The 16,169-nt window shown below is 37.1% G+C and overlaps 4 protein-coding genes across 4 annotated transcripts; all 4 read right to left on the bottom strand.

The window, feature by feature from the left end:
- Positions 1-582: 582 nt before the first annotated feature.
- LOC139099775 (leucine-rich repeat-containing protein 15-like) lies at positions 583-2,905 on the bottom strand. Its single transcript, XM_070652294.1, has 2 exons — positions 2,783-2,905; positions 583-2,281 (listed from the first exon to the last, which is right to left on the bottom strand). The coding sequence occupies exon 2, from the start codon at positions 2,231-2,233 to the stop codon at positions 602-604; it is 1,632 nt and encodes a 543-aa protein (XP_070508395.1). The 5' UTR covers positions 2,234-2,281; positions 2,783-2,905; the 3' UTR covers positions 583-601.
- Positions 2,906-3,684: 779 nt separating this feature from the next.
- On the bottom strand, positions 3,685-5,391 carry LOC139099776 (leucine-rich repeat-containing protein 15-like). The gene has a single exon (XM_070652295.1). The coding sequence runs from the start codon at positions 5,324-5,326 to the stop codon at positions 3,752-3,754; it is 1,575 nt and encodes a 524-aa protein (XP_070508396.1). The 5' UTR covers positions 5,327-5,391; the 3' UTR covers positions 3,685-3,751.
- Positions 5,392-6,121: 730 nt separating this feature from the next.
- Positions 6,122-7,680, bottom strand: LOC139099778 (carboxypeptidase N subunit 2-like). The gene has a single exon (XM_070652297.1). The coding sequence runs from the start codon at positions 7,655-7,657 to the stop codon at positions 6,149-6,151; it is 1,509 nt and encodes a 502-aa protein (XP_070508398.1). The 5' UTR covers positions 7,658-7,680; the 3' UTR covers positions 6,122-6,148.
- A 587-nt stretch (positions 7,681-8,267) lies between these two features.
- On the bottom strand, positions 8,268-15,855 carry LOC139099739 (protein artichoke-like). Its single transcript, XM_070652252.1, has 3 exons — positions 14,272-15,855; positions 11,456-12,210; positions 8,268-9,507 (listed from the first exon to the last, which is right to left on the bottom strand). Exons 1-3 carry the CDS (start codon positions 15,853-15,855, stop codon positions 8,268-8,270), a joined length of 3,579 nt encoding a protein of 1,192 aa, XP_070508353.1.
- Positions 15,856-16,169: the final 314 nt, after the last annotated feature.

Here is a 16,169-nt window from a genome sequence, read left to right as displayed (position 1 = left end):
CATGCTAAGAAACCTAAGTGGGAGGTCATGGATCACAACTGATCTGTACGACCAGCGAAGTAAGTAAGTAAGTAAATTCCACTGTGTATGAGGCGCTTGGTTCATTTCTGAACAGCACATTATGTCCCGAGTGCCACATTTTCTCGTCCTCGGTCTCAATCTTAGAAACTCATCCAATGTCAAATCCCCAGACGGCTCAAGAAGGAAAACCAAGTTTTTCACTATAAAATGGATTAAATCAGCTGTCATGGTTCCGTCGGAGCAACTTTCCGTCTTCCTGATGAATCTTATCACTAATATGGCGATATAGCTGTTCCTTGGCGAAGACCCGAACAGCACAAAGTATTCACTTGAGTAGATGAAGGTGCTGCTTTGTTCGAGTGTCCACTAAGGAACATTTGAGTCACTGTATTGACGGTAAGACAAGATGTTGCCCTGACGGAGCCATAATGTCCCATTTTTATGTCGACAAATTCCCTTGCAAGCAAAGTGAGCAGTGGGCATCCCCTCAGCTCCCATTTAGATGCACTAGATAACTGTGGATTCCAAAAATTCCCAATAAATCAAATTACAGCCTTTATCTGCCTTTATCTACAATTTATTACTTAACATAATCAAACAAAACCTTAAAAATTCCCACAAAAATGATAACAAAAACTTCAAAACTCTTAAAATTACTTCCACATCCAGCAGGTGTTGTTGATGTTGGCGGAACTGTTGTTGGTCGATTATTTGGATCTATGTCCACCCAATTTTGATAACATTGCTCTAATCTTTCATGATTGTCTAAGTCCACACCATCCAAAAGGGCACTGACGCAGTCATTGAAGTAAAGTCCAACATAAGTCATGTTTGGATGGAACTTGCTGAATATTCCGCGCTCAATTTCATTAATTTCATTAAATGCAAAGTCAATTGTGCGTAATTTTGGATGTTCACCAAAAGAATTGGCATTAATCCTTATCAGCTTGCTGTGCTTTACATGAATTCCATTATTTTGGTTCCTAAATCCAATATTGACAAGTGGAACAAAAAGTCCAGCTGGAAGTTCCTCAATTTTAGTTCCACTGATCATTAAATGACTGAGATTGCCTTGATCTTGGAATAAATCAGGATGTAGGGTCTTTAGTTCCGATTGGTAGATGTACAGGTACCAAAGATTCGTCAGTGACTTAAAAGTATCCTTATGGAAGGCTGTAATGTCATTTCCATACAATGTTAAGGCTCTCAAGTTCACAAGACGTTCAAATGAATTTTCTGGAATGTCCTCGCCAATTCCATAGACAGTAAGTTCATTCAGTGACGCTGGAAGTGACCGCCAATGGATGTTGGTTAACTTTGCTCCTCGGTTGATTCCAACGGTCAAATATTCAAGTTTTTGGAACTGTGCAAAAAATCGGAAGTCCCAATTTGTTATGTTATTGAAATCCAGCATCAGATACCTCATATTAATCCTTCCGTTAAGGGCAAATGTGATGGCTTCTTGGGTTTGGAACTGATTGTCGTATGCTGAAAATTGATCTAAATTTGGACAATTTATGAGGAAGTTTGGACTTAATTCCTTCAAGTTGTTATATCCAATACGAATAATTCTAAGTTTTTCCATATTCTGAAGTAGCTTTTCAGGCAGTGACGTCAATTGATTGACAGGAACAACAAATTCCTCCAAGTTCCTCGTACTTCCAAAGAAATCTTCCGGAAATGTTTCAATTTCCGATGACATAATCTCAAAAGTCCTCAAATTTACACAATTTTTAAGCAGCCCCGACGGCAATGTCTTGTACTTGCCATAATTAATAGCCAGCGCTTCCAATTTGGCACAGACATCAAATGAATTTGGTGTAATATCAATCAAGTCACGTCCTATAATGCTGATTCTTTTAAGATTTACAAATTTTCTCATTGCATCACCATTAAAGTATGTCTCATTCCGAATGTATTGATAGACAGCCTCAACATCATCGTCTGTATGATTTGGTAAGTGAATTCCGGTAATTTCTAGGACATCCGTTCGGTTGACTGGCTCATTGTAAGAGAGATCACATGTGTAGAGGCCATAATAGGTGTAATTGTATACACAAGTAGCTTGGATGGTCGATGATTTGGTTATTATTGACTGTTGTGTGGATTGATGTGGACAGAGGGTGATTAGGAAGAGTATGGTGGTGATTGTTAGGAATATTGATGATTTAATGAGGGTTTGGTGTGGATTTTGTGGATTAATTGACGTCATTTTTTCAAATTTTGAAGTATCTTCAAGTTATTGGTGAGTACGGAGTGCCTGAAAATATAGAATAATTAATATTGAGGAGGAATTAGCCATCAAGTAGCCGTCAAGTAGCTGAAAGGACTCCCAGACGACAAACTGTCAACACAGCGATCTTAACGGCACCTTAGTGGCTATGTTGAGCTCTTTAAGATGAATTCTTCCCTAACAGACATAGAGCATGCTCTCATAATTCAGGAATACCCACTACGGTACCTAAAAGCGGTGTCTGTTAGGCCTTACTACCAGAGTTGGCAGGATTCCTAGAATCGGACTCCACTGGACTCCAATTGGACTCTACATTCCGATTGAACCGACAGAACTAGAGTATGTACCCTATTGGACCAACTCCACTAGATTCCAGACTCCATTGGAATCGGACTCTACTAGAATCAAACTCTACTGGAATTCCGACCCTATTAGACTGACCCCATGTGGAATCAAACTCTAAAATGGAGCCCTACCAACTCTGCTTACTACATCAGCAATAATTAATCAATACCAAACCCATCTTACCTTATTTCCTTATTCCTTAATCCAATATTTTAACACCAAATTTCAGTTAAACGTCCACAGCTTCTACACGATTAATGAATAGTAACGATTTATTTCCTCAATTTTATTCCATTTACTATCAATTGAATGGCTAACGTATCTTACATATGATTCTGAAAAAGGTTTTGATAACACTTATCGTGGATTGATATTGATGTCATACATAGTTTATCAAAATAACGTAAGAGATTAATTGTAAAAGACGTGGATGCTTGGTAATTGAGTCATTGAATGACTCGTGAAATTGGAATTTCTCAAAATAAGGAAAATGGAATAGGGAATGAATCGAGTGATACAATTTAATGTACCATAAAAGCATGCTCTTTGTCTGTTAGGGATATAAATGAATGACAAGTGGTAGTCAGCAACTCAAGAATTGACGTAGGTTGCAATGAATCACAATTGACGTCTTTAGTAAGAACTCGAATGAAAACCGAGATAACTTGACTAGTTAACGCCTGGCTGCAGAGACAACTTATGATATCTAGTGACATTGTGCACGTAAGTAGAAAGGTGTGGGTAAGTCGAGTGACAAATGAGAAAAAACTTACAAAAAAGTCAAAAAGAAGCGACCAAAGTGACTAAAACATTGTCAGCTTTCTTGTCTGCTCCCTGGTCATACATAAATTGAAATTGCCAGACAGTATTTGTCCTTATTTCACCATTGAATCATCATCCTCCCTCTGGACACGGACCCGTGTGCTCTTTCAGCTCCTATGAGCTCCTGAGAGCTCCTGAGAGCCACTGTGAGCCACTATGAGCCATTTGAACCCCATTTAAGCTCAATAACATCATAATATCGAGAAGCACAGCTTCATACAAGTCCAATCATCACTTTAAGTCACAAAACAAAGTCAAATATATCATTTTTTTTATCCAAATTCAAACTTTTATTAACAAAATCAAGCCTTAATCCATCCTACATCTACATTACCCAACAATATTAATCAAAACCTTAATAAATCCAATAAAAATAATCACAAAAATATCAAATCTCTTAAAATTATTTCCAGCACCACCAGGTGTTGTTGCTTCCGTTGTAGTTGAAGTCGTCGTAGTGATTTCATCCCAATTCTTATAGCAATCGTCAAAATTGGTCACATTGTTGAGATTGACATTTGTGAATGACTCATCAATGCAGTCATTAAGGAGGAAGACTGCCGTCAAATTTGGATGAAAATTGCTAAAAAATCCACGTTGAATTTCATTGATTCTGTTCTGATGGAAGTTCAGGTACTGCAAATTTGGATGTTGACCAAATGAGTCAGAATTAAGTCTTGTGAGTCGATTCCAAGTGATTCTGATGCCATGGGACGGACTTTTAGTGCCGAGGCTTGTTAAGGATGTAAAAATTCCAGCCGGGATGTCGTCGATTAAGCCATTGGTCAAGTCCAAGTCACTGAGGTTGACTTGATTGATGAATAATTCAGGATGAAGGTTCTTTAGGTTTGTGCTTTGGATTCTGAGGACTTCCAAGTTCCTAAGTGCCTTAAATGTGTCTTTATGGAGGTTCCTAATAGCCAATCCAGACAGTTGCAGTGACTGCAAATTCACAAGACGATTAAATGCATTTTCTGGAATTTCCTCGCCAATTCCAGGCACTGTGAGGGAGATGAGAGATGAAGGAAGTGACGACCAGGCAATGCCAACAAGTGTCTCAAAGTATGTACTTCCAACTGACAATTCTTCAAGCTGTTGGAACTGAGAAAAAAATCTAAAATCAAAATTTCTGAAAGCATTCCAATTAAGCAGTAATTTTTTGATATTTGGATGTCCGTTAAGAGCGTAGGTCAGCTTCCGTTCGTCCTCAAACTTGTTAAACATCACGTCGACTTCCTCAAGTTTTAAGGAATTGATCAAAAAGTTTGGACTTAATTCTGACAATTCATTGCCGTTGAGGTCCAAAATTCTCAAATTTTCCATGTTTTCCAGCAACTTTTCAGGCAGTGACGTCACTTTGAATGTTTTAAGTCCAAATTCCAATAAATTTGATGATTTTCCAAATAAATCTTCTGGAACTGCCGAAATATTGAACAAAATTGATACAAATTTCGTTAAATTATTGCAATTTCCAAGCATTTGACTTGGCAGTGCCGGCAGACTGCTGGCTATGATTGTCAGTTCCTCTAAATTTCCACAAACTTCAAAAGCATTGGAACTTATTTCCTTCATGTTATTTGCTGCTAAAATCAAGAATTTTAAATTTTCAAATTTTTTCAATAATTCAGCATTAAAATATTCAGCTCCAGGGTTGTTATAGTTGACGAACTGTACATTCGCATCTGTATAGCCTTCAAGATGTGTTCCAGTGATTTCTAGGACATCTGATGGACTTGTGATGTTTGCATTGTAAAGACCACATGTGTAAATGTTGTCTGACCCAATTGTGTAGATGCAAGTGGCTTGGACTGTTGTTGAGTTGTCCAATTGGAAGGCATTTGATGGGAAATAGCCAGCAATGCTTAAAAAAGTCAGCAAAACTTTTGTAAAATTTCTTAAAATCATTTTTAAATTTTTTTAACTAAATAAATCACTTTGGAATGAATTTTGCAGACAAAACCGCAACCGTCGAATGTGTATGACTATATAGCCGTTAAAACTTACAATCAGAATACTATGCCTGATAAGTATTATCAGTATTGATTGTCAAATCATTAAGTTAAGGGGACAATCACTTATTACGTGTTGTATGACGCTCTAATGGGATTTACTGGGTGCTATAACATAAATCTAGTTCCAAGTCGGTGTGACTCTGACTCTGGATTCACTTTAGTGCTGGTTATTTGCGACCAGGAACTTCATAAGCTACTGGACACAGAACAGAGGTGAAAGAATGTCAAGATTGTAACAATTTGAAAGGACAGACAATTTTTACAGACTAGAAGAGCTGATGGGACTCTATTTTGAAGCCCGGACGTCATTCGAGTCGGATTTTAAAGTCCAATTGGAGAGTCAAGTCCAAAACTAGGTAACCGAGCCTCATGGAAGGCCTCTATCGATATGGAAGGAAGCTGTCGATAGAGATAGTGTCACACTTGGAATTGGAAATTGACAAGAGCTAGCCAGCGATAGAGTCAGCTTGAGGAACCGACTGAGGGAGACCATGGATCACACTTGATCTGTACGGCCAGCGAAGTAAGTAAGTAAGGTAACCGAGCAATCTGTAGATTCAGATTGAAAGCTCCACATAGGACCATGGTTACAATGAGTAAGTAAGGGGTCAAGAGCGTGTCCATGGAGTGGTTTTTGGGTTCAAAACTTCCCTAATTTTTGGATAAACCCCCACAACAAAAACATAAATTTCATTAAAAAATTCCAATTATTTTATTAAAAATCTAAATTTTGTCTCAAAACTGCAAAAAATCCAACAAAAATAATCCCTAAAATTTCAAATCTCTTAAAATTATGTCCAGCACCTCCAGGTGTAGTAGTTGGTGATGGTTGAGTAGTCGTCGTCGTCGTAGTCGTTGTAGTCGTTATACCAGCCCAATTGTTAAAGCACAACAAGAATTTTGGATCCGCATCTAAATTGGTTATTTCATTGTAATAGATCTCATCAATGCACACATTACCCATAAAGTCAGCCATTCTTATTGTTGTATTAAATCGACTGAAAATTCCACGTTCAATTTCATTAATTTGATTCCGGTAAAAGTCCAAATAGCCAAGCATTGGATGTTGACCGAAGGAATTGGCATTAAGCCTCGTGATGTTATTCCATGCAAATTTGAGTCCATTACGTCTAAATCCAGTTCCAAGATTGACTAAATTTGTAAAAATTCCACCTGGAAGTTCCTCAATTTCATTCCTTTCAAAGTCCAAATTCACTAGATTTACATTATTAATGAACAATTCAGCATGTAGGCTCTTAATGCCTGCATTAGTCACTGATATTGACTCAAGCTTAGTCAGTGCCTTAAATGTGTCCTTTTTGAGTGTCTTAATGTCTCGTCCGTTGACTTCCAGGCTTGTTAAGTCCACAAGATTCACAAAAGCATTTTCAGGAATTTCCTCACCAACTCCATGGACTGTTAAGGCTGTTAAGGAACTTGGAAGTGACTGCCATGAGATTTGGGTAAGGATGTATGCAGTCTGGGATCCAATGGTTAAGGATTCAAGCTTTTGGAATTGTTTGAAGAATTTAAAGTCAAAATTTCCAAATCTGTTGTATTGGAGTTCCAATATCCTCAAATTAGCATGTCCATCTAGTGCCTTTGCAAGTCTGTCTAGTTCCGCAAAGTAATTGTCATTGATATGGACAATCTGTAAATTTTCCATATTTTTCAGCAAGTTCTCCGGAAGTACCGACAATTTATTGTTGTTGATGTAAAGTTCCTCCAAACTGCTGGTCGGTCCGAAGAGATTTTCCGGCAGTTCCGTTAATAAATTGGAATCTAAATAAAGAATCTTCAATTTTGCACAGTTTTTCAACATTTCTGCAGGCAGGGCTGGATATCCAAAGCCAATTCGCAGCAACAAATACTCTAAATTGTCACAGACATCAAATGCATTGGAACTGATTCCTTCAAGTTGACGACTAGATAAATATAAACTTTTAAGGTTCCTAAACTTCCTGAAGACTTCCCCATTGAAATATTCAGTTCCACTAATGCAAGTCACAGCATTAACGTCGTCATCTGACCGTCCAGTTAAGTGAGTTCCTGTAATTTCCAGTAGATCTGTTGGACTTGTTCCTGTTGTATTGTGTAAATCACATGTGTAGGTATTATTTGGATCGTAGCTGTAGATGCATGTTGCTGTTATAGTTGCTGCTTGACTGATGGAAGTCAGTTGGAATGTAAGAATTGCAAGAAATGTCAAATTTATTAGCAACATCCTTGATCATCGACTTACAAATAGTGACTAAAACAATAGATGCCAATTATTGAGTCTCAAGCTCCATAAGCTATTGAAACTTGAGATTACTGTTATCTTGACTGATATGATTTAGATGAAATGTTATGAAATTGGGAGGTCGTTAAGATTGGGAATAGGAGAGGAAGGAGTCAGTTAATGCAATTAAAGCAGACTTAGCGGAACTCCGGATATGGAGCATGTACGAAGCTAGCTCTTACTTACTTATTGGAGCCTAGATTGCTGCAAAAGCTCTCTCATTTGACTTTATTGCCGGCTAAATCACAAAGTGTGTACAAATTCTCATTTTTGACATCTAATTGACATTCCTTCATAGCCGACCTACGCCAAGCTGCTCTAAATGCTAAATGCAGTCCATATTGGAAAGTCATATAGACGCCAAACTGAAGCAGCTTTCATTTGGTATTCCACTTAATATTAGTAAAAGTGGTTTATCGGAGCCTACTTCCTTTGTGTCGCTTGAGAGTCTAGGAGTCGTTTGTTGGACATTCTGTAACGGAGGCTCCATATCAGTTATTCAGCTATTCAGAAAAAAAAGCTTAGATTTCATCAAAAATTCAATATTTCAACTTTATTTAGCTACAAAACTCACAAAAAATCCAACAAAAATAGCTACAATAACTTCAAACTTTCTAAATCCATATCCAACCCCACCAGGTGAATTTACCCAATTATCAAAACACTGCTTCAACCTCTCATCATCATCTAAATTGCTCACATCCATAAACAACATTTTTGTACATCCATTTCCTTGTAGATTTACAAGCTTTAAATTTGGATTGAATTTCTTAAAAATTCCAGGTTCGATTCCGTCCATCAAGTTTAAAGAGAAGTCTAATGTCTTCATGTGTGGATGCTGTCCAAAATAATCAGCATTTAACCTCAAAATATTGTTGGATTTCATGTGAATGCCATGACTGTCATCCTTACTGCCAATATTGACCAACGGTGCAAATATTCCAACTGGCAGTTCCTTCAAATAATTGTAATTTAGATTCAAGTCACTTAAGGATGTTAAGCCTTCAAACAGCTGTGGATCTAAAGCCTTAATCCTTGTGTCCTGGACAGACAGCCGTTCCAAATGTCCAAGTGACTTAAAAGTGTCTTTTGGGATGTTCTTAATTCCATATCCAGTCACTGACAGTGACTTTAGGTTTACAAGCTGACTGCACATGTTGTCCGGCAGATCCTCACCAACTTCATAGACTATCAGGTCCAACAGTGACACTGGCAGTGACTGCCATGAAATTTCGGTCATTTCACCTCCCATGTTGGATCCGACGACAAGTTTCTCAAGTTTTGTGAATTTTGAGAGGAATTTGAAGTCAAAAGTTGAAAAGTCATTGAAACTTAAGTCAAGATTGACGAGGTTACTGAGTCCACTTAGTCCACTAATGATCATATTCAGGTCCTTAAGCTCATTTTTGGATATATTGAGGATCTGTAAATTTACAGCATTTTTGAAGAAATTTGGACGTAATTCCTTAATTTTATTTTCTTGAGCGCCAAAAATCCTCAAATTTTGCATATTTTCAAGCAACCTTTCAGGCAGTGACGTCAGCTGATTGCCCGGTACCCAAAATTCTTCCAACTTTCCAGCATCTCCAAATAAATCTACTGGAATTTCCTTAATTTTCAATTTTTTGGCACTAAAAAATTTCAAATTTCCACAATTTTTGAGCATTTTTGAAGGAAAATTGGCAAAGTCACCGACTCCTATGGTCAGTTCCTCTAAACTTCCACAAACATCAAATGCATCTTGAGCTATTTTCATCAATCCTTGATCAACTAAGTCTATATGCTTCAAATTGCTGAATTTTTGCAATATTTCTCCGTTAAAAAATGAAATTTTTGATGATGAAAAAATAACGGACATGACGTCATCATCAGTGTGGTCGGGATGATGAGTTCCAGTGATTTCTAGGGTGTCTGTTGAATTAAGGATTGAGATATTTGATAGAGTGCAGGTGTAGCCTTTAATGGGGTCATTTTGGTAGCTGCAGGTGGCAGTAATTGGTTGTGATGATATGAATGGGATGATTGTGAGGATTAGGAGGAGGTATGCTGATGTTTTAGGGTTAAATTGGTATGAAGAAGTCATCAGGCGGCAGATTGTCGTTAGGGAGGTATTGAGTTGAGTCTCGGATACCAAATTAGGTTGTTGTTGCCTTAATCTGATGTTTTTAGTGACCTGTGCCATCCGGAATGACTTTTTATGAGTAATTTTGGATAATTTGGTCGATTTTTCGGTCAATTTGAGCTTAATTGTCTCTAAACTGTGCTAATTTACACTAAATTGCCCTAACTCTTCATCCAGAACAACAGATCAATTTATAGTCTTTAGGATGATTTTCAGGCACTTTACAGTCAATCTATGTTGACTCTTAACCAGCAGATAATATCAATTTGAGAACTAAGAATTAGACAATCCAAAAAATTCAATTTTCAAATCCAAAATGTCTTTAAATTTATGTCAGCACTTCTTCTTGTTATGTTCAACGTCAAAACTACACTAAAAGTGCAGCACTACTCAGCATAGCTCATAAAAACATTAAAAACATATTTTTTATCAATTAAAGTAGTATTTATTTTGGGTGATAACAGAGCATGTTGGGCAATTTACTATCGAACTTTCCGCACTTTTTACTATAACTGTAGATAAGCTTTGTTTAGAAAAAAATAACAAAATTGGAGGTCATTGCTAATCTTGTGTCAATATTGTTATGTAAGTAGAATTTTTGAGATATTGTATTTGAGGGTGACTAATGTGGAACTATTGAAGAGTTGGGAGGACTATGGGAGTTTGGACTCTAAAATTCCAAAAAGTCAACTGGGGAGTAACGTTCCAGAAAATAGTGGAGTCAATTTGGAGTCCTAACTCAAGTGGTTACCCCTTAACATTGGAGTCCTTCGAAATCTGAACTATTTCATTGAATATACCGGACATGAAGCTTGTTAAATACCGATGATACAGTAAAGTAATAAAGAATTGATGGAATTATATCATATCGTACCTTAAGACTCGGTACGGTCATCACATCGCCAGAAAAATCCCTGCAAAATTGAGCAAAATTACTATCAAAATGATGATTCATTATAATCTTATTTTTCAGTGTTTATGAATGAATTAACTGAACAATAAAGCAATCAAATGACGTAGGAGATTACAAATAAAATTGGAAATCGACAATACGTGCGTTATTGAATTTATTGTTTTTTATCGATTTAAAATTGAACTTTGAGTTATTGAGTCAGTAATACTGTTTTACTCTTCACGTCATGACTAAATGGCGAGTTACTGGATAACTTCTTTGATTAAGAAGTTGAACTTAAATTTTCAAGAAGAGTAGTTTGCCTCATAGTACTTCTTAATAGTTCATAGTTTGATGAGAGACACTAAGAAGACGTCAGATTGGATCAAATTCTTTCAGTTTATTTGGGAAAAATGAAATGGTCACTTCTTGGTTAAATAGTTTATGAGCAGTTTCATACACAGGTGATCTTTAAGGTTTAATAACAGAAATGTCCTTGATAACAACCCTAGAATTGAGAAAAGATTGTCATTCAGAAAAACCAGAGTTTGCAGGACTCCGGGAGTCGGATTTCACTGAGATTCCAATGTTCGACTCCAAAATGGAGTCCTGGATCTGTTGTAAAATCCCAAATTAGATATAAAACGTTAAATTTCAATTTTTCTTTCAAAATTTCCAAATTCATCACAATTTTATTCAATAAATTGGCCCAAAACTTCCAACAAACCCAATCAACACAATCCCAAATATCTCAAAAATCCTAAAATTCCTTCCAGCTCCACTAGGTGTTGTTGTTGGCTGTGCAGTTGTTGTAGTTGTAGTTGTTGTACTTGATGTCGTTGTTATTCCTTCCCAGCTATCATAGCACCACTTCAGACTTTCATGTTCATTCAAATTGCCTGGATTTTGGAAAAGTTCATCAACGCATAAATTTGAGTTGAAATTGGCTTTGACAATATTGGAACTGAACTTGCTGAAAAGTCCACGCTGGATTCCGTCGATTCTATTTGATGCAAAGTTAAGTTCTTGAAGATGTGGATGCTCACCGAAGGAACTGATATTCAGCCTTTTAATTCTATTTTCATACATATTAATTCCATCCTGTGAATTTCCCTTTCCAAGATTAACAAGCGGCGCAAAAATGCCAACTGGAAGTTCCTCAATGTAATTGTATGCGAGTGTCAAGTCCACCAGATTGCCTTGATTAGCGAATAATTCAGGTTCAAGACTGTATAAAGCAGCACTTGTGACTGACAAACCTTCAAGCTTAGTCAATGCCTTAAATGTGTCCTTATGCAGGCTTGATATACCCAATCCAGACAGTGACAGCCATGTCAAGTTCCCAAGATGATTAAAAGCATTTTCTGGAATTTTTTCACCGATGGACATGACAGCCAGTGCTGTCAATGAGCTCGGCAGTGATTGCCATGATATTCCGGTCATCCAGTCACCTCCAATGACCAGCTGTTCAAGTTGTTGGAACTGCTCGAAGAATGTAAAGTTAAAGTTGTTAATCCTGGCAAAAAACAGGTCGAATGACTTGATATTTGTGTTGCCGTTGAATGCCCGCGTGACTTTAGACTGGTCGTCATATTGGTTCATGGACAGGTCGATTTCCTGCAGATTTGGACATCCTGCAAAGAAATCCATCGGTAATTCAGTTAATCTATTGTGTCGGATAGTGAAAATCCTTAAATTTGGCTTATTTTGGACTAGCTTGTCAGGCAAGGATGCTAAGAGATTGCTGGACAGATTCACTTCCTCTAGGCTTGTTATGTCACCAAATAGCTCTGGAATTACTGTAAATTCTTGGTACATTGATGTGAAAACCTTCAATTTTTGACAATTTTTCATCATTTGTGCTGGATATGTCGTTAAATTGGACAGTGTGGATATAAACTGCTCTAAATTTGGACAGTACTCAAATGCATCCTGATTAATCTCCTTTAATGATATACAGTCAAGCTTAAAGATTGTCATATTTTCAAATTTCCTCAATATGTCACTGCCTAGATACTGCATGTTATTGGCTGGATACCAGACAATTTTGACGTCACTGTCTGCTCGATTTGGCAGGTGATTGCCTGTAATGTTGAGGATGTCTGTTGGATTCGCGACGATGCCTGAAGTGAGTCGGCAAGTGTAAAATCCTGTTTGTGTATCGTAGCTGTATGTGCATGTTGCTGGGATGACTGATTGTTGAGTTGAATTTTGTGGGAAAATTGTGAAAAATGCCAGAAGGCAGATGGCTATGGATGAGCTTTTGACTAGCATGTTGATGCTGGTTTGTAGATTATTTCACCAATTTTAGACAGTCTTAAATAAGAGTTGGAACTGGAAAACTGGAATTGACTTAAATATACCAAAATAATTTTAACAGCCTTCAATTCTTGCACAATATTAATCGAATGATTAGCAATGAATAACAACACGTGAACTAAGTCATCATATCTTTTTATCGTTTTTATACCAAATTATTTGATAAGATTGTATTGAGAATTTAGGAGGGCTTATAATAGGAATTATTCACAAATTGTGTTTATTATTAATGGATATTAATGGGATGAATTTTTGATCATTTTAATTGCATCGGCGCTCTTGAATCAGAGACTATGATTCGCTCGGCTGTCAAGAACTTTGAATTCAATTGAAGTCTCGGTCTCGATCTCGATTTCGACTTCGGCCTCGATAAATAATCAAAACTTACAATTCTGAAAGCCCTAAGGATTAGGCAATATCTAAAAAAAATAGTAATTTCTATGATTCCTCATTCAAAAATCTAGTTGGACCTTTGGCTTTGTTGAAACGTCATTTATAAATAATTGTAGCTAAAGCTTATCTTATCTTATGCAACTTTCTAAGTAATATTTACAATAGTATGGATTTGCTCGTAATATGATGATGTAAGGCTACTCAATCAATATAATTGAACGTGCTGAAGAAAAGGGGATAAAAAATACCAATTGCTTTACGTAATAAATGCACGAATTCTTAGTCACAGCAGCTAAATGCCCAGAAATCGTCATAGCTGCTAAAAAACTGTCGTATAATAGGCAATAGATTTTTACTCATAGTGACACAACAAATTTTACAATTTTTCCCATAATTAGATAACAAATTGACGCAATTTAGCAAAATACTCGAGTGCTGTTGACCTGCAAGTCATGCGTTAATGACTAAATAGTCTTATCAAGGCACGTGTAATTCAAAAATAATGTGTTAAATTTATTACAAAATATAGTTTTTATTCGATTTAAATTGATCTAAAGCACACACACTGTCAGTGTAGAACACCAGGAGGTGTATCCAGAGGGGATCACACCTTCTTCTACCTATTCCACGTCTGACTTTCCCCCTTATGTGCCACACTGACTTGATAATCTCCATAACAAGCAAAGAGACTGCTTTTAGGTACCACACTGGCCTTTCTCTATCTATAGTGCCGTAGCCCGTAGTGGCTTATCTAAAAAGCATCCTCTTTGCCTGCTAGGATCTCCTACATCCAACTTACAAAACCATCATAACAACCCCCACCAAAATTACAACAAAAATTTCAAATTTCCTAAAAATCTCTCCACTTCCATTAGGTGTCGTAGTTGGAATTGAATCAGCACTTTCAGTTGTAGTCGTTGTAGGTGCCGGTGTCGTAATTCCAGCCCAATTATTAAAGCACAACGTAAACCTGTCATCATTATCCAAATTAACACCACTAAAAATTGTTCGATCAATGCAGACATTGGCCATAAAATTACCATAATCTAAATGTGGATGGAACCGGCTAAAAAGTCCACGTTCAATTTCATTAATTCTATTAAAGAAGAAGTCAAGGTAGCGTAGCCGTGGATGTTGACCGAATGCATTAATGTTGAGCCGTCGGAGATTATTAAAAGCAATTCGAATGCCTTGAAAGGAACTTAAAGCACCAAGATTGACAAGTGGTACGAAAATTCCAGCTGGAAGTTCCTCAATTTGATTATTATTAAGGTTTAAACCATTTAAAGCAGTTTGACTTGCAAATAAATTAGCAGGAAGGACTCGAATGTTTGTGTTGGTGATGGACAGACTTTGCAGCCTTGTTAATGGCGTGAAGATGTTGCTGGGCAGGCTTCTGATGCCAAGTCCATTCAATGTTAAGGATGTCAAGTTCGTCAGATGATTAAAAGCACTTCCAGGAATGTCTTCACCAATTCCATCGACTCTTAAGCTTGTTAAGTGTATTGGAAGTGATGTCCATGAGATTTGAGTCAGGGCAGGTCCACGGGATGATCCAATTTGCACTTCTCGAAGTCCTTGGAATCGCGCGAAGAATCCAAAGTCGAAACGTGTAAAATTATTGTTCAGAAGCAGCAGTCGACGTAGGTTTGGCTGATTAGTCAGGACATTCATGATGACTTGTTGGTCCACAAAGCCGTTGGCCGTGGATAGAAATTCCTCTAAATTTGGTGCATTTCTGAGTAAATTTGGACTTAATTGCGATATTTGATTAGTTCCGATGCTGAACACCCGAAGGTTTCGCATGTTGACCAGCAGATTCTCGGGTATCGTTCGTAGCTGATTGCCGGAAACAGAAAATTCAACTAAATTTGTTGTGGAACCAAACAAATCTTCAGGAATGTCCACTAAACTGTGCGAAAAAGCTTGAAATGACTGCAAATTTGCACAATTTCTGAGCATTTGTGGAGGAAGTGATGTCAATTGATCGTCAATTCCAGTCAGTAATTCAGTTAAATTTGGACAGAATTCAAATGCATTTGGCATAATTTGCCGTAAGCCTTGATCAGCTAGGATTATTTGCCTTAAATTGATGAATTTTCTCAAAATTTCGCCATTAAAAAAGGCAATTGTGGAGTTCCGGTAGAAGACAGAATGGACATGCTCATCTGTGTGACCTAACATATGAGTTCCAGTGATTTGAAGGACATCTGTTGGATTGAGGATGACTGCTTGTTCTAGATGACATGTGTACATGTTCTGTATACTGTAGCTGTAGACGCAGGTTCCAATTACTGTTCTGTGGTCATCTATTGATCCTGTATGGTCATCGACTGATGTTGATTGGATGGATTTATGTGGAATTAAGGCACAGATGGCCAGAAAAATTAGAAATTTCGATGACAATTGCTCCATTTTGTCCTTAAAATTGCCAAAAATCAGCTAATATCCACAAATTGTCACACAGCACTGACTTTATCAGTGCCAAAAATCAAACTGAATGAAAAAGATTTCGAAAGTATGGATTTAATAGATTTTGATAAGAATGAATCAGCACTTGATAAGAAGTTATCTAAATTAATGAAATTTTGAAGCATTTTGTATCAAAAAATCCAGTCTGAGGTCATCAACTTTTATGAGGAAAAAGTAGACATTAAGTTATCAATTGATAAGAGTTGGTTGACATAGCGACGGGCTTTGTTGAGGACGGAGTAGAGCTTAGCTTGCCT

This window comes from Chironomus tepperi, unplaced genomic scaffold, assembly GCF_022539635.2.
Source record: "Chironomus tepperi strain 1889 unplaced genomic scaffold, CSIRO-AGI_Ctep_v1 contig_486, whole genome shotgun sequence".
Taxonomy (NCBI): domain Eukaryota; kingdom Metazoa; phylum Arthropoda; class Insecta; order Diptera; family Chironomidae; genus Chironomus; species Chironomus tepperi.
This window is presented reverse-complemented; position numbering and strand designations above follow the sequence as displayed.

Bases quoted from the DNA above. Each gene is read 5' to 3' on its own strand.
- LOC139099775 (XM_070652294.1), bottom strand. From the start codon at position 2,233: ATGACGTCAATTAATCCACAAAATCCACACCAAACCCTCATTAAATCA.
- LOC139099739 (XM_070652252.1), bottom strand. From the start codon at position 15,855: ATGGAGCAATTGTCATCGAAATTTCTAATTTTTCTGGCCATCTGTGCC. The intron at 12,211-14,271 runs GTAATTTTGGTG...TTCTTCGAGCAG, and splicing joins GGAAATTTGAAATTTTTGTT to TTCCAACAACTTGAACAGCT. The intron at 9,508-11,455 runs GTTTGTTGGAAG...GCAAAAATTCAG, and splicing joins TTTGGGATTGTGTTGATTGG to CAATTTGAAGCATATAGACT.
- LOC139099776 (XM_070652295.1), bottom strand. From the start codon at position 5,326: ATGATTTTAAGAAATTTTACAAAAGTTTTGCTGACTTTTTTAAGCATT.
- LOC139099778 (XM_070652297.1), bottom strand. From the start codon at position 7,657: ATGTTGCTAATAAATTTGACATTTCTTGCAATTCTTACATTCCAACTG.